Source organism: Malurus melanocephalus, unplaced genomic scaffold (genome assembly GCF_030028575.1).
Source record: "Malurus melanocephalus ecotype Western Australia unplaced genomic scaffold, MMel_1.1 scaffold_127, whole genome shotgun sequence".
Taxonomy (NCBI): Eukaryota; Metazoa; Chordata; class Aves; order Passeriformes; family Maluridae; genus Malurus; species Malurus melanocephalus.
Genome location: NW_026623359.1, coordinates 1816824 through 1838277, shown reverse-complemented (window position 1 = coordinate 1838277; position 21454 = coordinate 1816824). Strand labels below are relative to the sequence as shown.

At 42.0% G+C, this 21454-nt stretch overlaps 2 protein-coding genes across 2 annotated transcripts in view; one reads left to right on the top strand and one right to left on the bottom strand.

Annotated features, from left to right (window-relative positions):
- Window positions 1-7355, top strand: part of ATP6V1C2 (ATPase H+ transporting V1 subunit C2) — a 19120-nt gene extending 11765 nt beyond the window's left edge. The window contains exons 5-12 of the mRNA XM_057370487.1: window positions 402-493; window positions 2095-2193; window positions 3228-3296; window positions 4202-4294; window positions 4710-4803; window positions 5087-5184; window positions 5571-5700; window positions 6554-7355. Coding sequence (XP_057226470.1) covers window positions 402-493; window positions 2095-2193; window positions 3228-3296; window positions 4202-4294; window positions 4710-4803; window positions 5087-5184; window positions 5571-5700; window positions 6554-6649 — 771 coding nt within the window. The 3' untranslated portion in view covers window positions 6650-7355. The remainder of the gene's footprint in view (window positions 1-401; window positions 494-2094; window positions 2194-3227; window positions 3297-4201; window positions 4295-4709; window positions 4804-5086; window positions 5185-5570; window positions 5701-6553) is intronic.
- Window positions 7356-7978: 623 nt separating this feature from the next.
- Window positions 7979-19224, bottom strand: PDIA6 (protein disulfide isomerase family A member 6). Its single transcript, XM_057370486.1, has 12 exons — window positions 19046-19224; window positions 18190-18247; window positions 17415-17541; window positions 16821-16927; window positions 15377-15510; window positions 14862-14976; window positions 13833-13973; window positions 12552-12636; window positions 12390-12462; window positions 11206-11364; window positions 9185-9281; window positions 7979-8452 (listed from the first exon to the last, which is right to left on the bottom strand). Exons 1-12 carry the CDS (start codon window positions 19207-19209, stop codon window positions 8384-8386), a joined length of 1329 nt encoding a protein of 442 aa, XP_057226469.1. The 5' UTR covers window positions 19210-19224; the 3' UTR covers window positions 7979-8383.
- Between the last annotated feature and the right edge of the window lie 2230 nt (window positions 19225-21454).

The window sequence follows — 21454 nt, the reverse complement described above, 5'->3', positions numbered from 1 at the left end:
TTTAATATACTGCCATATTATTCTTCACTTCGGAGGTGTTTTTTATGAAATTGTTGGTCTGACATTAAATTAAATGCCTGCAGGCTGGATGAATTATTTACACTRTCACTTCATTCAGAAAGGCATGATGTGTCATTGTTCAACGTAGGTAAAAATGAAACCATGAACTTGCCCCTTAGGTACAACTCTAGCACACCAACAGCAACAGCTGACTGAATCCTGTTCTCTGCAGAGGCCTTTGCCCCAGRGGAGCTCTGACACCGGCTCCCTCTTGGCCACAGTCTGGTGGTTTTAGGGGGGCTGGCAGCTGTGTCTCTGTGTTGAGGTGCAGTGGTAGCAGGACAGAGATGAGAACAAGGCCTCAAGCACTGCATTGACTCCCTTTTTTTGCTTTGTTTTAGCAAGTGACTCAAATAGAAACAGACCTAARGACCCGATCAGCTGCCTACAACAACATTAAAGGAAATTTGGAAAATCTGGAGAAGAAAACAATGTAAGTATTTTGCACCAGGGATGCTGCATGGCTGAAATGAGGGCTSTGCAGTGGAACATGTGTGTTCTGGGGGGAAAAGCTTTTCTGGCTTTGGTACATGCTGAGCACTTAGAGACCCAGTGAAAATGGGTGGTGGGCCAGCTGGTGTGATCAGTGTATTTCAGAATCAACTCAGGGAGACTAAAATTCTCAACAGGATTTTATAGACAGTGTGAGCAGGCAGTCTTGGGAAAAGTCAAAAGTCAAAAAAAATACACTGTTTTGCTCTGATGAGATTTCAGGGAGTCAGAAATTAGATGAGCTGTGTCAACTGGCGGATTCCTTTGCCACATGGAGCTGTGCCCTATGTTCTGAACAGAGCTCCCACAGCAAACAGCTGTGTCTTACTTGATCCTGCACCTCACTAGCATCCCATTTATATTTTTGTTTTCTTTCTTTCCTTCTGTTGGTTCAGGTAATGCACTGTTTGAGCTTCCCAAATGTTCTCTCTGCTGTCTTCATCTGCTTATGGTCTTTGCCTATGTCAGTGCTGATACCTGGGTTTTTTTCTAGGATATCACTGGGGAGAATGATAATATCCAGTAAGTAGTAAATTTAAAACAACTTAGATGATGCTGTGCAAACCCTCACCCAGCACATGCTYGTATGTGCCACTACTCAGGATTGGGCACAGGACACAGTGGCTGCCTGAGACTGCAGCGAGCCAGGCTGGCCAGGGCTCCAGCAGTGTGAGGAGGGAGAAGAATGGAGACCTCATGGCCAGGGACAATCTCCCTCTCCATTCCACCTACCTTAAAATGCTGACAGCTTTGGTGTCCACCAATGCCCGATATCTTGGGTTGAACAAACATCTAATAAGTTACCAGCCAGTTAATTAATATTTAGACTGGCCCAAAAACTACTAGTTTAGGTCCTTCTTCACTCCTGCTGAGTGACAAGGAGGGTAACTGCTCTTCTACATACCTACTGCCTTGCAGCCATAGACAGCCAGCCCTGGCCATGTACATGTCCTAGGAATTAATATGATCAGGTAGGTTTCATCTGTGGAGACATCCTGCAGGTCCCACCTGTGCACGAGRCTGCTGCTCCCACTGCTGTTTGGCAGGAGTTGTGTCAGTGTGCTTGTCCACGGCAGTCCAGGAATGCCAGGGCTGCTCTGCTGGTTTAGATCTGTGCTAACAAGGCTCACTCTGCCTGCAGCACAGTCACACCAGTAGCTCAACAGGCTTCAWGAGAGAGCAGGTGCTTCCCACAAGAGATGGCAATGACTGGGGCAGATGTGCACTTCCCAAGCATTTACACCCTCACTGGAAAAACAACAGTGGCAGAATGGTGTAATTTCACATATAGGGCATAAACTACCCTCATGCTAGTCACCAAAATTGTGTCCTTAGTATTAATTGCYTTTTGATTCTTTTAGCTGCCATGAAAATAATGAAATAGCCATTTCAGAAGTGAAGATGTGTCCTTTAGCCACCTCCTTCAGGGCCTTCTTCTACCCCAGTATATACTTTTAGCACTTCAGCCACAGCACAATGCCTCCAATGTTCCACAGCTGAGTTCCTGCTACTGTTACTTCTACTTTGTTTTCTTCACCATAGGGGAAATCTGCTGACCCGGACCCTGGCAGACATCGTGCATAAAGAAGACTTTGTTCTGAATTCTGAGTATCTTATCACGCTGCTCGTYGTGGTGCCAAAGTAAGGCAACAGTGTGTGCACACACCCCATGTGGCATTGAGTCCTGGCTTGAGCACCAAAACAGGGCCATACTGGGTCAGGYTGGGGCAGCTCATCAGTGTCCTGGMCAGGACACAGGTGGARYCCTTTGCGAAGAAGAAAGAAAAATTCCTGCCAAGAGTGGTGCTAGCACAAAAGAAGGAGACAAAGGCTGTGCCAAACCTGGAGCAGGATAATTGGGATGTAGGTTTTTCATGGTTACGAGTGGGTTCTCAGTCTTGTGATAGGAAGATAGGAATAACATGAACTAAACCCTCCCCCCCCCAAGATTCTTACTGTAGCATGGCCAGTTTCTAAAAGGAGTTAGTCCTGTCTAACTCATGCTCTCTSCTGGCTGTGCCCTTGTAAGTGCCTGCACATAGGATGACTGTCACCAATGGTGAAGTTACATTATGTTCTCCTCAAAGCCCTACACAAAACATTTCCTCTTCATATAGCCTTGTCCCAACAGAGCACCATCACTTTTCTGTCTGTGAAAACTAGGTTGCAAAAAGCTATCTGAGGTAAGTTTGTTGAGTTTATGCACCCTAAAACCATCTCTTTTTGCAAACTTGCACCATCCCCTTGTTCCTTTTCTCCCAGTGCTGGCACTCGCCATGAGTGTGGTCTAGCACTGGATCAGCTCTGGGATTGCACAGAGCAGATGTAGCACACCTACCCATGGATCAGGGCAGCTTGTGCAGGGTCCTGGAGCTGTGTGGCAGCCCAGAAGTATTTGCCATGTTCTTCCTACCATCACCTTTCTGATGTTGACTCTTCCTCAAGCCAAGACCCAAAGTGAAGACTGAGGGTGTAGCATTGAGGGAAACATCTCCTCAGCTGCTGACTAGGAGAGGAAATGATAAGAAAGCCTTAATGTATCTTAATGACATAACCCAGCACAAAGAGCTCAACCTTTCTACCCTAAGTTCTTAGCTTAATTAACTACATATATCAACATTTGCTTTCCACTATATAGTATTTATTTACTGTGCTTTGTTTCGTGTTGCTCAAAGGTCAAGCTACATACAGTGGCAGAAGACCTAYGAATCACTCTCAGATATGGTAGTGCCTCGCTCCACCAAGTAAGTGAAATTCCAAATTAAGCTCCCTGTTTCAGAGATCCCTGWCATGGTTTAGCCCCTCAAATTGGTGGATCCTGGAGGGAATCACTAGTTTTATGCACAGGCTCCACATGAACATACTTGCAGTTCACATAGAAATTACTCTGTTGAAGGGAAACACAGATGAAAGGAAATCAGGTTTTTTACAATTAGCTTATTGTTCCCCTTTCCACTTATCTATTGCTTTCTACTTTCAATCAGGTCATTGCTTCTTTTTGTGTAAAACAGGCAATTTTATTACAGTAATTAAGGCATCATTCAGACACATGCACCTAGAGGATTATGGAAAATACCTTATAACAAGATCAAACACTAAATTTGCGTTTTTTAATTTCTTCCTGTTGTACAATAGAATAATTCAATGTATTGTCATTTGCACTAGCAAATGCCATATTGATTCATCCTTTCACCTGGAGTAAAAAGTCTTTCCCAGGCCTTAAATATTCGACTGCTCAGCTCACAACCATGAGATCCAGTCCAGTACACAAGAGCTGACAGTACTATTACCTGAAATGGAGAAAGTGGAAAGCACAGAGAAAGAAATAAACTGTTTGCTACTGCCTGTCTCAAAGACACAAGTGGAAAGGTGGGGGAACATTACCAGGAAACAGAAAAATCAGGCAGGCAGAATGTGTGKGTACTACAGTGGGTTCAGGAACTAAACCAATTGAGTTTTACATTGGAAATAGAGTAGCGAGTGCAAGAAAATGCATTGCTCCTTGTTTCAGTCATCAGTTTGCAAAAAGCAGGGTGTTGTTCAGTATCATAAATTAAAATAAAAAGAATTGCAAAAGGGGAAGGTGAGGTAGGTAAAGACATAAGGGGTTTGCCATGTCAGATCACAGCAGTGGATTTGCCTCCCACAGAATGATTGCTGAGGATGCAGAGGGAGGACTCTTCACTGTGACCCTATTCAGAAAAGTGATGGATGACTTCAAGGCTAAAGCCAGGGAGAATAGGTAAGAAACACTGACTGCTGGGCAGGGCAGGTTAGCAGGAGATGAGGATAAGGTGAGGCTGRTTGTGTGTGCAGTGTGCTGAATTCRTCACTGGTTTTAYGACTTCTTGACTGCTTGGGTTGCTGTTGATCCTAAAGCCACTGAGAAGGCAGGGTGGGAAGGAGCTGTGGTAGCAGAATCACTGATTTTGTTCTTTAAACTCTTAATTACAGATCCTGGAATTGTCCCTTCTGCTCTCAKACTGCTGACAGCAGGAAGTTGGCTTTCTGGGGCTSWCTTCAACTCCCTCCMTCCACATAATTTAACTTGCTAAATGGCTAGCAACTTCCCATACCTGCTTCTCTGGGAGCAAAAGAAATGAGCGTGCATGTTGGCTGGACTACAGCTTGTGAGAGCAAATGCCATTCAATTTCAGGTTCATGGTTCGAGAATTTTAYTATGATGAGAAGGAACTGAAATGTGAAAAGGAAGAGCTGATGAAATTGGCTTCTGACAAGAAACAACAATATGTAAGTTAGCACTTCGTAGGTTTGTGGCCTACTTAGTGTGCCTAAGCACCTCTCTCAGAAATGGCTTTGTGGTTCCAACAGTCTCTGGTGAGTGTCATTTAGCCCATAAAACTGAGGCATGGTAAATAACAYGATTTGCCCAAAGTCACTTGAGTTTCTGATAGACTGGGAGCCACTATCAGGCTGCCTGGGAACGATCCCAGCAGCCCACGATGGCCCCAGTGACACTGCTGGMTATGGAGCTGCATCTCTCAGCGAGGGGATCACTGTTCTGTCCTCACAGGGYCCCTTACTGCGCTGGCTGAAGGTGAACTTCAGTGAAGCATTTGTGGCTTGGATTCATGTGAAAGCCTTGAGAGTTTTTGTTGAATCTGTCCTGAGGTGAGTAAACACAGTGGGGAAGTCAAAATGTACAGCTCTCTTCCTGGTGCAGTTCCTTTGTGGGAGGAACCCTTACACACCATGTTTTGTCTTGCTTAAGCTGTGTCCCTTACACACTTCACTGCAGGAGCTCACAGGAGATACCCACAAAAAARGTGACCTATGAATCTGATAAAAAAATGATTCTTTGGGGACACTTACAGAGGAGAAAATGGAAAGACATTGTTTAGTTGATTTTTGGCTTCAAAAAGAAAATGTTTTCCAAAAAGGAGGCAGCATTGTTTCTGTGACACACCACCAGCTGGTGTGYCTGGAGGCTGAGGAGGGAGAAGGGGCAGAAAGCTGTGCACCTTCCCAGCAGATGATGGTGTGTGTTGTGTTCCAAGGTATGGTCTCCCTGTGAATTTCCAAGCAATGCTGCTGCAGCCAAATAGGAAGTCTGTAAAACGCCTGAGAGATGTCCTGAATGTGGTCTTCAAACACCTGGATGAAGTTGCAGCAGCGAGTATAATGGATGTAAGTATTTGGACTGCAAGTGCATGTGCTGTASCTTCTCTCAGCCAAAATAACACTTCCAGTGTCCTGGGGCTAGACCATGCATCTCCTCATGTCCTCCAATGCTAGAAACCCARGATGTAGCCCTAATCCTGAACCCTGGAATGTAGCTCTAATCCCAGGTGGTTACAGACTGGATTAGGGTAGGCTCAGGTCATGAAGCAGATGCATAGAGATTGCTTACATTTTYTGTTGAAGCATCTGAATTTACAGCTATCAGAACAAAATAGGTCTGCTCAATTATGGCAGCTCTTCTGTGTCAAAAGCTTGAAATCTGCTATAAACATTCAGATCAACACAAACAAGAAAAATGAATTTGGAACTAAATTCATTAGGACTKTGACACCTCTAACCCATGTAAAAGGCTGTCATTYATAARTAACAGAGGCCTTCTGCAARCAGCAGTACTTGCTTTCTCCTYACCTRYATCTTGAATTACAGTTCAAAACAATTTATGCTAAAGCAACAAACTGACCTAACAGGCCTTCAAAACTGCCTAAAACCAACAAGCATGAGTCCCACTGCATAAACGGAGGACAGAGATGAGTTGCTTCAGAGCTGAAGCACACAAAAATGCTACACATTCATAATATAGARACCAGGCACGATTTCTTAATGCTAATTACTAATGCTAATTGCTAATGCTAATTAGGCAACCTGAAACAAGATCAGATTCTCAGTGGTGAATTTYCCACCTTAAGCATGGCAAATACAAAGCTCCATTGCACCTGTGGGAAAGGAGCACRAAAGCAATCCCCTGTAGCTTGTAACTGGACAGATTTACTGATACTAAAGCCATTACTTCCTTTTGCAGCCTGGCATGGACATCCCTGGGTTACAACTGAGTAATCAAGAGTACTATCCTTATGTCTATTTCAAGATTGACCTCAGTCTTCTTGACTGCAGTTAAAGAAGAGCTGCTCAAGCTTCATCTATTAATTTTCAAGGCTCCAAGGTTACAGTAAAACAAACTTTAGCTGCTCTCAGTCAAATTAAAATGCAGATGCTGTAGCAGGATGATCTTCCTACCACTTCTAGTAATTTTTACAATGACTACAATATAAGTATCTCTTATTCATAGTTTTACAAGAACGTATTGCAGAGGCAGAGGTACTATGGTAGTATTTATTTTTTTGGTAAATTACAAAGATGGAATATCTATTGGACTTGAAATAAAACAATTTTAAAAGTGTGGTGGCTAATAGATCTACTAGGTGTATACAGTCCTCTTTTTCTAACAATGCAAACCTAAAAAAAAATCCAAACAGAAAAAGTAGAAAGCATCAGAGCAAAGCCCAGAGTTCTTTTAATTTAACAAAAAAACCAAAAGCTTAAGAGGAAAGATCCTCAAAAGTGCTGTGGAACTTATCATAATATGATTTACAGTCCCAAGTACTCATGAGTTTAGTTTTTGCAAAGATATTTCAGTTAGAACAGTTCCATTAGATCCCATCTTCTGGGGTGACTTAAGAGTTGAAGCATGTCCTGCACAGAATCAGCAGTCACTGCTGATGTTCTGTGGCTTCTAAACTGCCTTTCACGGGGATGAGCTATGGGCAATCTCTTACAGACACCAGATGACAATATGTGCATATAATGTTATTTCCTTGAAAGAAGGGGAAACTTTCAGCTCTTTCATTCCTTATTTATAAACAAGCTGATCACATCAGGGTCACTTCACTAGACACCAATATACAAGACATGGAGAACAATAAAATAGTAGTATTTTTATTAAAAAAACAGCAGTAAACATCCCTATTCCCAGTCCTGATTCCCCTTCCAAGGAAATAGCAATTTCAGATGAAAACAATGGGAAGTGAAGAAATATTACCCAGTTTGCTGGAGACAGCACCAGGGTGGTTTTCTATTAGCACCTGGAAATCCTTATGCCCTAAAATGTGGATTAGCTTCATCACTAATCCAAGGGAAAGACCAACAGCTCCCAGCATCTCTCAYTGCAGCAGCAACCCCACTTCCATTGCATTTATGATCTCATGAAATCTGGCACAAGAAAGAGAAAGCCCCTGAGAARGAATAGGAAAAGGAAGACTGAAGAGCATTTAAACTAAGATTGTCCATCTTATCAGGCTTTAGGCCAAACTGYCAAGATCTCACAAGGAGGTGGGTTAGGACTCCCCTCTGCACAAGCCTCTCTGTTCTACAGTTCACTTTATAGAGTCATCCAAAATGGGACTGCTTGTATTATGTGTACCTTTCTTACTCTATACAACACTAACACTGTGTGTCAAAAAATAYTTTATTCTTTAATTGAAACAGAAGCTGAGCAGGTTCCACCTCCATGAAAAAAATTACAGTTAAAATTGGTTACACTAACAGCCTCCAGTAACACTCAAAGATCACATTATCAACAAAATAAAAACCAAGATGTTCCAAAGAAATATCCATGTTGTCCTCAAAATATTTGTTACACAGAATACAATCAAGTTTACTGGTTATGACAATTCATAGAATTTCTGCAATGTTTTCTTGAGATGCGTACAGTCCACTGCTGCAGTGCATCCAATAGCACAGTGTGTCATGTGCTACTTCTCCATAAAAAGGCCACTGAAATATCTGTCTGATTGTGATCCAGGCTGCAAACTGCTGCGCAAACTCTCCCAAGAAAAGTAGTTTCCTCAAGATCTCACAGCTCATCTTTACCCCAGTCATCCAGATCCACATCACTGAGATCAATGTCATCTTCAACTGGAAGCTGTGAAAAAGTGAAGATTTTGAGTATTTATTTAGAAGTGCTTAATGCCAGGAGATCCCTGAATTGGAAAGATTTTTACTTCATCCTGAGARTAAAGCTCTTCCTGTCATYTCTTTCATTCATAAAACTCCAAGTGCATTAAGCAGAGGACAAGCGATTAGAGTTTAGATTAGGAGGTTGTTTTTAACTAATCAAAATACTTCAGCTGAAGGCTGTACAACTAAACTATGTAACAAATCTAGTACCATATTCTGTATTTTTATCTATCTGAAGTATATCAAAGAACTGCAGTAACTTTGGTTTCTACAGCAATGTTGAACCTTAAGAATGTAGACTTAGTCACTGTATTATTTATAACATAGGCTTCACCTGACAACTTTCTGACATTAAGACCTTGATGGCAAGGTCAGTATATTGCAGAACCCAAGTCTCCACAGCACTGGGGTCCCGAATGCATGCACTATCCCTTAGTCTGTACTGGTAATACATTTCTGCCTCAAGGGATCCAGCTTTCAGATCACATCCTAACAGTTAGGCAGGAACATCTGGTCCACAGTGGCAGACGATCAATGTGCCATTTGATCTGCTGGCAGGATTTAGATAATGGGAAACATAACTTGCCCTGATCTTGTCAGAACAAAAATTTTCACACTGACAGCTGTTAGTTACTCTCTCCTATCACTTCTGAACACATCAATTCCTCAGCATTTTCAAAAATGGAACACTTCTTACCTCACCATCTTTGCCATCCCAAGGTTCAACTGAATGAATTTTGGGGAAAGCTCCACCACCCACTGGTGCTGTAGAGCCACGACCAACAGAGAGTTCCCTGAGAGAAAACAAGTTAAGTTTAAGAAATTCCTCCAACCTCCATCTACCTGGAACAGGGCCTGCTCCMGATAAAAGGAAGACAATGTTAAGATTTCATCTGTTTAAGCAAATCCAAACTGAATGCAAAAACTTAAAATCAAGAAACAGAAAATGACAAAACCCTTAAAGCAGCACTGAAAATTTACAATTGGATTTAAAGACATCTYTGAGCTACACTGTTTTATATTTCAGCAGTGTCACAATCACAGGTAAGTGYAGCCTCTTTAAWAGTTTACCACTTAARGSAACTCCAAGAGGAGTCTGTAATTCYAGCTCTGGAAGTCACCTCCAAGTGTTAGTTGAAATCACCAGTGCTTGTCTTTAAGCCTCCATGGGCTCCAAAGGGTAAAAATTAATAAGCTTCTACTTGAGACACTTCATCCTGCACTTGCTAATTAGGCTTGGTCAAAAAGTCCAGCATTCAAATCTTCAGGAACTAATCCCTTTGCATTCTATCAGAGGCACATAAGACTGAATTAGCATTCGTTCCTAAGTGGAGCTCACAATTTTTATGCTTTTCACAGTGCTAATTTCCTTACTTGTAGTCAACACTGTTGAGACTGCCTATTAGACTGCAGAAGCTGCCTACAGCAGCTGAGTGAACAGCCAGCAATACCAGCTGTGATTATGCTGCTTTCTCTAGGCAGCACAGCTGAGCTCAAGTGCCAAGTAAGAGATTATTCTAGCAAGTAGTGCTGCCTGATAAGACAATACCAAACCAATTACCTAATGCAATATAAGCTGTTAAATCAGCTGTTGTATCCTGGAAGCACCACCCAACCTCACCCAGGAGAGGCTTCACCAAGATGGATTTCATAGACTAAGAAAATTTGCCATGTCAGACAAGGCAGACACTTTCACATGCATTAGTACRAAGTGTCTGGTATTTCTCTTCTTGCATCTGAATCCTGAATTTCACTTGATGGCGTAAGAATGTTGCTGTTTTTTGGCATTAAGAATAAAGTCTGATCACTTTTCACAGGTAAGAATATATCACTGATTACAGTAATCCAGCAGGAACTGCATTCAGTTAGTGCCTGGGAGAGGCTRTTGCATTTGCTTCTGCACTTCTAGCTGTTCTCTGCCATTCTTCAAGGATAGATATGGAAATAACACTGCTAATGCAAGGTCTGAAGGGCCTTTGCATTACTTATGGCAGCTGGTGCTTTAYCTGGAAGCAGAGTTCCCACTTCACTCTGACCACACTAAAGTAACAATTCAAGTTTAGTTGCTCTGTTTCAGTGCTGCTGCCACCTTCTGTCATCCTCTCCATTTCCTTTCCCTATTCCATTCTTCTCAGAACTGGCTCTTGCCCAGCTACACAAGAGGTAGTTTCAGGGATCTTGGGCTGAACAGTGAACTTTTTGGATGGATTGTTTCAGCTCCCCCAATCAATTTATCATGTACCAGGAGAATGGAAAGGTGGGAGGGGGAAGATAGGACCAGACTTAATCAGAAAGATGAACAGCAACATACACAATCTCAAGAACTTCAACAGCACCCATGAAGGTTCCCAAACTGAGAACTTTCCAATTACTAATGACTAGTCAGAATGTACCATTTGAATGAAATGGAATTGATTACTAAGCTATTTTTTAAGTTATCAGAGAAACAGAACTTTTCAACATCAAAGCCCACTTGTTTTCAAAAGTTGTACTGAAACTACCTAAGTCTAAATGGCCAACTTAATTCTGCACACCATATAAAGGTAATGACTGCTTTATTGCAATCCCCATTGAAACCATTCCTTCACTCCACTGCATTCTCATCATCTTAATTCTCTTACCTGTGCAAGTCTTGTCTAATCCAGGAGAGCCTGACTGTCGTCTAAGGAGTCATAGCCCCAGTCACAGAAATATTTAAGTCACTTAAAGATTTCATACCTGAGAAACTCATTAATCCCTTGCTCACTGAATGATCCTTTCAGAAGGGCAAATTTCATCTTCCGAGCATTAATAGCTGCCATTGCTGGATACCCAAAGCCTCCAATCCCTAGAGAGCTCTCAAGATCTGCCTGAGCACCTGCTTCTGTCCACAGCCACCTTAAGGAAAAGATGAAATAGAAAATTAATAATGAAGATGGCACTACAATAATTTTCGAATCACACATATCCTGCAACCCTGCAGAGTTCAAGTAGGGCTCTGCATTGCCCTTGACACTTTACAAGTCAGCAGGAAAAAGGAGGGTCTTGATCTTGAACCTCACAACAGAAGAAAGCCCCTTCTCAGCAGCACCTCTAGACCTGTCCCATCCTCACAGCCACTAAAAGTTGGGTAAGAACAGCCACTGAACACAGTGCAGGGGAAGAACTATGTTACCAACATGAGCACACTGCTACACTTTAGCCAGTATTAAGGAAGGCATAAAAGTATGCAAGTCACAAATCTAAAGGTTACATAGTCCTGCCCAAATATCACTATGGASGATTTCTAGCTAAGGATACTCAGTATTTGTTCCTCACTCATCAGGTGTAAGTTCCTCTAATGTTTAGCGAGTCCCCTSAGGAGCCTCTGTAATGAGCCAATCTCAGCATTTTCCCCCACACTTTCAAGCCTTCTTGCTCCCTTTCACAGCAGCCAGTGTGACAGAACAGCTCTCACTTTCTTAAGAAGTCCCAGAGAACCTAAACTGCACCTGAGAGAAAGAGGAGGAAAGGCATAACCTGCTGGTCTGTTTAAGACCATGAAATGTATTAATAAACTGCAAKTCACTTGTTGTTTTGAGAATTCAGCAGTCACACCGGTGGATTCACTGATCAACAACAGAAGGTAAAGAAAGCTCCCTAGAATATTTTAGTATTCGGGACAAGAGTAAAAGATGCTTAATTTCAAAAAGGCTTAGATGTCACTTGTAAATGCAGAATTTGAGAGGTGGATGAAAATAAAATAACATGGGTTAAAGTCACAGCATTCCCTTCCCCAGTAATTAGTGAAATACCAAGAAATGCTGTCCTGAACAAGGAACAACTCTTTTCTATAGCTAAACACGTCTCATACAAAATTTATCCCATTACCCCCAGGAATGCTCCTATCTTTTCCAAGATGACCAGTGGACAAAGACACTTACCCCCACATTTTCTTTTTGTATTTTTCAGCCATTTTTARCATGACATCTAGGTAGGAATTTCTCCCTGAAGCTCCTGTTTGTTAAAATTGGACAAGTTAAAAAACATAACTACATGCTTTAAGTGACAAATCCATACAGAAGCCTGCTTGYTTGTATGTGTACCTGTGTCAAGAATATGAGGCAGGACAGAAATTATGCAGAGCTGATGAGCATCACAGGTACTCTTCAGAACATCCTCACTCGTTATCTAGAAGAAAGTAGCAGAAAGGGACAGTAAGACTTGGTTCTTCAATTGTGACTGCACTGCCCTCCAACAACCTAATAACGCCATCCTACAGGGTAGTAAGCACTGAAACAACTTGACACAAAAGCTTACAAGTCTCTCCTACTTCAATAGCCCCCCAGCAAAAGAATAATTTACAAAGAATTCACAAAGTCTTCTGTTGAGACTTGCAGCAACAGGAAACTGAGCAGTACCACACTGAAGTTTACAGAAAGCACAGCCAGATGCCACCTCTTGCTCAAAATCACTGTCCTTGCCCGGGGCTGGAAAGAGCCMCCCCAGGCCTATGTGAATGCCTGCAAGCACAAGCAGAGCTGGCAGAGGCAGCCTGTACTGTGGATGAGGATGTTCAAAYAGTAACAGCAACGCTGTTTTTGTGGGATCTGTCTCAAAAAGGAATTGATCCAGTGACTCACACCTTTGGTCTCCAACCTGTGATTGTGACCCCACCAGTAAATAAATCCCTAAGCACGCAGTCCTTGATATATATAAATCAATTATATGCATACACACATACATAAACATGTATTGCTGTATTAATGTTATAARGCATACAAAAGAAAAGATTTAGAAGGATGGGAAAGATTAAATAAGCACCATTTAAAAACATCTTTAGGCTTATTAATAGTAGAAATGCTTTTGTCTTTTTCTCTGCATCCCAATGGATTGTCTTGTGTGCACCTCGCTTTAGAGACAAGTAATCACCATTTCAAATCTACCAACAGCAAGCTTAAAAAATAAGTTGCCTTACAGACAGTGGAGTTTTYTGGACAACAAGCAAACCTACTCATCATGCATCTCCTAACAGACAGCTTACAAATGACAAGGCCCTGCCTGCTTAGTGTAAGAAAAKGGATGGGGTACAGAACCCAACTTTTTCACTCACTCCTCAAGAGCAGATTCAGACACCCTGGCACTATCCTGTCAATGCCTTCACTGTATCAATTCTGATCATCTTCCAGTCAACCACAAATTGACAGTAGAAATGAACATTCAGCTYTTTGTTATTCAAGACTTTGAATAACATAAAGTCATCCTTTACTTTCTGAGACAAAACAGTGCACCACACTCAGGCAGTTTTATTCAGGGTTCATTTAGACCTGTAAAAATTGTTGCCAAGAGTACAATGGAAAAGCAATTTGAGAAAATGGTAGAGGTACCTCCAGGAGCTCAGGTGGTGGTGCATTGTCAGAAAAYAGATCCAGAGCACGAGCAATGATATCAGATCTAGTTCTCCCACCATCATAATCAACAGGGTCTTCTCCTTTCTGGAAGATTTTAATGGTGGGAAATCCACGAATCTGCAAGACAAGTTTAAGCCATCAGATCAAATAAACCTGAATATTTATGGTGGAAATTACCTGCTTGTCTGATGTGTTCAAGATTAAGAGCAAGGAAAGAGATTTAACGTCTTCATGTATCATGTTCTGACTGAAATTGAATTTTYTAGCTTCCTACCTTTGCAACAATTCAAAATAAGGTTAACATACAATAAAATGCTGCTTGTGGGTTTTGGCCTGATAAACCAGCAATGGTTTCATTTCAATTTAAATGCACCAAGCACTGAAGGTTTACGTACCATGAGGACTATCTTTACCCTTCATATTTATTATACATTRGTTTCCTGATTTGTCTGTAGGGGAACAAAACTGTGCCTACATGGCAACAAGTGGACCTTAAGCTCCTTCTGCTACAGTTCCAGTAAACCTTGCTCAGTGTTCCTCTACATTGTCAGCCATGTGCACTTAGAGGGAACCTATGCAGCACACTGTAAGCTCCATGGACTTGTTAAAAATTCAAGAGTATCCATTCTCTTTTGGTGAGCAACACACCTGACCTAATATTGTCAGTGATCCCTTATAACTGGCTCCAAGAGTTCCAGAGATGCCCAACCAGTCCACAGTCTGAAGAGAGAGATCTCTCACTCCAGATGATGAAGGTATACAAGATCTTAGGAAAATAAACAGCCTTTCTCCTCAGCAACATCCAGATTATCTTCCTCTCTCTCAATTTATTTATATTGTTTCTGACACTAATGAATTATCTGTGAGGAAAAAATTGTTTGTGTCACTTATTTTACCACAAAATATGTAAGTAGTACCAGATTAAGGAATAGTTCAGTAAGGATTGAAGAGAAACCTGACTTGGTAGAGGCAGAAAGGAAATTGTAAGCACTGCAGAGCACATACCCCATATCGGCTTGCCAGCATCTGATTGACTGTTGCATCTACTGCAGCCAGCTTTACTTTTCCTTTTGTTTGTTCCTTCACCTCAGTGGCAGCAGCTGCCCATTCTGGCTCCAGGCTGAAAAACAGAGTACAAGGGCTGTCAGCTCTCTCAGAGCTAGCAAAAGTATACTCCACTTCAATATTATGTAGCCTATTTTACWCAAGAAAAAAAGTCTCTTGCAGAGAATGACAGCTAAGACGATTATCCAAACTGATGTCTTGTATCTGAAGGAATGGAAAGTTTAMTGTAACTTCCAGGTTTTATTTCTACTGATAACTGGGAATTTTACTGCTAAGGAGGAGTGCAGCCAGAGTAGCACCAAGGGGCACTGAGCAGAAGCCCACACATTTTTGTCAGATCATTTTACAAAAATCCCACTTCTGGTATACCAGAGATGCAAGGTCTCTTTTAGGGGATTAAGGATATTACACAAAACAAACACTAAGAGGAATTGTTAAAGAAAAACCTCATTTACTTTTTGCAGTGCCCACACCATGGGGCATAAAACTCCACCATCCACACATCGTCACTATTTATGACATTCTTATCAAAGCTGTCGTCAGTCAGCTCAATCACATCCTTCTTATCTCCACCTCCGCTCTCCCGGCTCTGTAAGAAACAAACAGACCCTCCCGTAAGAAGTAACCAAAACTGGTCTCCCACACAAGCCAGCGCCTGTGTGTCACATTGTACCAAATGATCTTTATTTGGGCAAGATACAAACCAGGCAGTGTTAGGTGATACAACTTTCCCGTTTTAAAACTGACAGTACACACAGCCTACTCCCCACAGCACTTTCAGGACACAGCAAATGAACCTTCTCTTGAAAAAAAAAAAAAGAAATTGGGTCAAACTGACTACCGAGAAGATGTGGGAACACTTTCTCAGTTCTTCGTGCTTTGATCTATCCATGAACAAAGTGCTCTCCAACCCCCACCTCCATCTGGAACCAAGTCCTGGTTTCCAGGCAAAACAAACACATGGGAGCATGATATACACTACAGGGTATAATCCACCCAGGTCTTCTATCTGGCCACCCTGAGGATGYCAGATGTACCTGCACCATGATTTAGAAACAGTAACAGGAGCTTTTCAATTTACCTTCAGGGAGAAATCCAGCAGGCCACTTTCAAAAAAGCACTGCCAAATTTAAAAGATCTAATCTGTCTGTTTTAGACTAGGACTAGAAAAATGGCACCTAAACCACCTGGAGAATGAGGCTAACAGGAACGCCAAAGTTCAAAGGGAGATGCASCTGCAGAGTAACAGTCCCATACACCAGTACACACTGAGAACTGACTAGCTGGAAAGCATCTTTTCAGAGAGGAACACGAGCCAGYATTGCAATCCTCAGGCAAAGGTGGCCAACAGCCTCCTGAGCTGCACCAGACAGAGAGTTGTCAGCAGGTCTGAGGAGACAATCCTCTCTGCCTAGCACAATGTGAAACCCCTGGAGTGCTGGGTCTAGTCCTGGGCTCCCCATAGAATAGGTATACATACACTGGAGCAAGTCCAGCCAATGGTCAGAGCTCATTAAGGGCTTTGAGGATCTGATGAGAACATGAAGAACATTTTAAAAAAAACCAAAGGCAGGCTCTTGTCTGCAACAAGAGACAAAAGGGACAAAGTTGAAATACAAGAAATACCATTCTGTGATTCTGTAACTCATAAGATAAACAATTTCCACTGTGAGCATGGATCAAATACTGGAAAAGGTTGCCTGGAGAATGCAGTCCATTTGGAGTCTCAGTTCTTGGAGATATCCACAACTTTAAGGGACACAGCCCTGAGCAATTTGCTCCACTGGCCCTGCACTGGGCAGGGCACCTGGACTAGATAAAAATCCAGACATGCCCTCCAACTCAGTGACTGAACTGGGAGCCTCCAGTTGAAAAACTAGCACACATTCCCTCAAATACCTGTTTTCCAGAACTGTATCCTCCACTTCTGCCACTAAGACGTTGTTTCACCAGGGACCGAAGAGCACTTAGAGCAGCATCGACAATAGCGTCRCTTGTCCTGCCACCTGCAGGGCAACAAAATAAGTGATCAAGCCATCAAAAGGCCAGTTTAAGGTATGCTCCTAACTTAATTACAAACTTAGTTCTCCTTCACCATAACTATCTTCAGGAAAAGCAGGACTGGGCTATGAGTGATACAGTACTAGTGGTGGGATATCKGACTTAAACACAAACAGCAGGACTGACTTCACTACACTTTTACTTACCTGGCTTTTCTGATGAGGGGTGACTCTATGGAAAGCTCCAAATAAACAGGAAGAAAGGAATAATTCCTTGAACCTGCCTATCAACCTCCCAACAACTATGAACTGCAAGTGAGACTGTTAGACAATGCTAGGATATACACAATTTGGTCAAACCAATCTGTCTCTTGGTTACTACAAGCACTAGACAGGAAGGAAACATCACACAACACAGCATTAAGAGCTACCACAGTTACTGCATTCCGGGAAATTTTTAGGCATGCAACATTTAAAAGATCATCGTATTTACCCTGATAATCCTCAGCTTTGTTTTTGTTGGCTCCAAATATCTTGATAGTTGGAAATCCTCTGACTCCATACTGCCCACCCAAGGACTGATGTTTATCTGCATCTACTGCACCAACTTTCACTACACCCTGCAGAAACAAAAGATTCCACCTAAGACTTCTCCACAGTGATTTAATACCTTCTATACACTCTGCTGGGGGCACAAGGGAAGGGGGAAGAGAGAGGGATAGTTGCTAGGACTGCAACAGAACAGTCAACAAAAGAGTGGCATTTTACTCCACAAGCACTGAACTACAGAACACTATAAATGTCCGCTTCTTTCTTCAGTGTGACAAAATAAATTTTAAATTGTTTGGACTGTCATTTAGTTGGGGGTTTTGTTTGGTTTTCTAAGAAGAAGCATACATATTTTACATAGGCAAGAGTTCAGCAAATCACAACATGACTAATTTTTCTGTACTTACAAAAATATCATCACCAATGGCTTGGTGATCAGAAAGCTATTTTCTGTCCTAGAGAATAGTAATGGGAATTCACAGGGACAGAACTGACTTTCTTCCTCTACAATTCAATGGCTTCCTTTAAAAAAGGATAAAACAAACCAAACCAAACAAAAATCCCAAGTTTTTAAGTGCTTAAATAACACTTCTCTGGCTGGACAAGTATGATAAAAATGGTAACGATTTTAAACCCCTCCATGTTCCAAATCCAGTTACAGCAACAGCCAAACTGTCTTCAATCCACTTCCACAAGCACATTTGAAAGACTAAACTTACTTTTAAAGCTGTTGCTGCTTTCTTCCACTCAGGGGTTAGTCTTTGACAATGACCACACCTTTAAAAAGGAAAAGAAAACAAACAAAAACCAGTCAATATCATTCAGATCTGACAACTATTTCACAGTCACTCACAGCAAACGGTGAGGATTTATTCATGAAGAGGAAAAGAGGCTCTGCCACAGAATCATATAATCACCCAGGCTTCTGAAGAAAAACCTCCACATTATACAGCAGCAACACTAAAAAAGGCACAGCAAGGCTTCCCCTCAACCTCTCAGTCCAGACACAGTCAGGCTGTTGCAATGAAAGGCCACTTTCTTCAGAACGTGGATCTTTGGAAGGCAGTATCACAGAGGATTTGTACAAAGATGAAATATATATATTGCCAGAAATTAAATGGAATAGAGTCCATGCTGTGGACCTCAGCAGAGCAGGAGACAAAGAGAAATGTTAAATTAAGATGTACTAAGCCAGTATTTTTCGATGGAAATTGGAAATTTTAAGTGTGAATTCAAATCTGTGCTTTCACATGAGAATTAGGCTCAAAACCACAAAAATGAGAGACCTTCTCACTTAAACACTTAGTGCACTTTAATCARTCATTTAAAATACTAATTTAACCAGAAAAATTGCATGTAAGATTTTGCTACCAGACACTATTTGCCAACTTGAAATGCCAATTCCTGCATCCTTTTTTCCTCATGAAAATATTTAAAACAGGAATCCCAAGTACAGCTATTTTCTTAGTCATGAGGGCATCAAACAATGAAATGAAACCTTGAGCTGATCAGCAGCAGATTCCTGTGCTGCTCCTCTGCCATAACAGCAAGCAAGTACACAGCTGCAGTTCTTACCATGGGGCATAGAACTCCACGAGCCACAGGCTCTCACTCTGAATGACCTCCTTGTTGAAGTTGGTTGGTGTGAGCTCTATCACATCATCACTGGCTGAATATAAACCGTTAACTGCAAGGAACAAAGTGCAGCTCACTGTGCCTACAATGAAAAGCAAAGACATCAGCACTCCTGTTGAACATTTGTGACTCTCCTGTTGCTGTGGCTAAATCATCTCCCCACTCTTTGCAAATCAGCAGCAGTGGGAAGTTAGACCAGATAAAAAAAGGAAGTTAAGGCAAGATACATGCYTTCCCTCCTCAGTCCCGATCCCATAGGATCATGTAAAAGGAGTGTGGGTGCCTAAAGCTAGCTGGAGTTATGCCACTCCTGCTATGGCTCTCTAGAGAGACTTGTGTCAAAGCTCCCACCCTAACTCCTGCTGGTAACAGACCACCAGAATTTCCACAGGGATCCCTATCCCTACTTCGTTTTCCTTCAATTCTCATAGAAACTCCTAAGCCAATTGTTAACACCTCCTGCACAGCAGACACTCAAACACATCTTTCATGGGATCACATCACGCAGAACTGTCCAAACTAGGCTTGGCACAGTTACACTGATTTTAGGACCATCACTCAATGCACTGGTGCATCATTTTTGCTCATGAGGATCTTAGTCTATCAGTGATTTAGCTCTTTAGCAACAGGCTGGAGAACAACAGCTAAACCTCTCTGATTAACAACTCAAGCACTCTGGGAATGCTAAAAAAATAACATTAAAACATAAAAGGAAATTGCTTTCTCTTATAGATTTGTATTTCTTATAATTTCTGGAACTTATTATTGCTTGAGACTTTGTACACAAAACCTCATAATCCTTCTTTCTACCTAGTAAGGGAGATTGAGAGACAACTTAACGAAAGATGACAAGCACCTCTGTAACAAAATCTACCCAGCAAAAGATTTTTCTTAATCTACTAAAGACTGGAGGGAGTAAGAACTCAGACACCCAACTTAGAACCAGACAAAAAACAGCTTTACTGTGAGTGGTTAATAACTTGAATGGGAAGCTGCACATTCTCTCTCAAGACTCAAAGAGAAAAACAGGTCAATGACGCAGAAACTCTACAGCACATGGTACACAGACTGCACAGCATCACCTACACTTTACCAGCTCCATACAATAAAAGCTGGTTTCATTAACCCTATTCTGCAGGTGAGTGAAGCTGACAGAAGTAACCCATTCCAGGTTACTCAAGCAGAGATCAGGACTGAACTGCCACACTACAACACAGTGCACCACTACCCCATCCTAATMGTTTCTTCTAGCACGAGGGCCTAACCCTTTTCTTCTGGGGTGATCATAATTGGTTTCCACCACCAGATGTACTTGTTAGATCTGTCTCTTCAGTATGCCCATACACAAGCAGCACTTCATCAGCACTGATCAACTGACTTCCAAGGCGAATCTGTGGCTGTCACAGCATGGTACAGTGACCTACAGCAGCAGTTGCTGCTGGGGTAGAATAAGAAAATAAGGATGGGAAAAGTTCGTTCAATGCTACAGTAACTCTCAAGAGAAAAAAAAAAAAAAAAAAACTCCTCTAGACAGGATGAGACCATTAAATGGAAATCAGCATATCCTGGCTTCACTTTTGAGGTGATCTCTGGCAGAATATATTCAGAAGACAGATTTCACTCAGCCATTTCTGTCCCTTCAAAGAGATCTAGCTTATGCAAATACACCTGCTAAAGTGAACTCACAAAAGAAAGCACATGGTGAAATTCACCTCATCASCTATCGCTGCATTTTTTTTAACTATGACTCATGAACTGGTGGCATAACTTTCTATAGYGAAACATTCRTGTTTTARTTCAACTTCAGCAAAGAAAAAGATAATTTTCCTACAAGCATCTAAGCCAGATAAACGCAAATCTGTCCTTGTTACTAAGGAAAAAAGAAATATATAATCTGATTTCAAWAGGTGTTTTCTAATGTAAGTAAATCACATAGACAAGAGCATTACTCAACTAAGGCAGCTCCATGCTGATATTACTAGTCCTAACTGAACCACAAAGTATTAAAAAAAGCTTTTGTCACAGGATCATGAGAATGATTTTGTGAACTTCCTCCAACAAATACCCCCTCCTGCAGCARTGCTCGGTGCCGGAGCTCACACATCCCTGCACACGTGCGCTCGTCGAGCCACAGCCCCRGGCAGAGCTCCCCGGCACCTTCGGYGTTTCCATCGAAGGGCCCGAGCGGGAACCGTTCACCGATTCCTCCGGCACACGGGAGGCGGCATTTGGGGCAGGGGACGGGGGACATCAGCTTCCCTCCGTCTGACCTCGGTCACTGCTCTCTTGCAGCCCGTAAAGCAGCAGATCGCCAGTCGCTCACAACACAACCGCTTACTCAAATCAAAA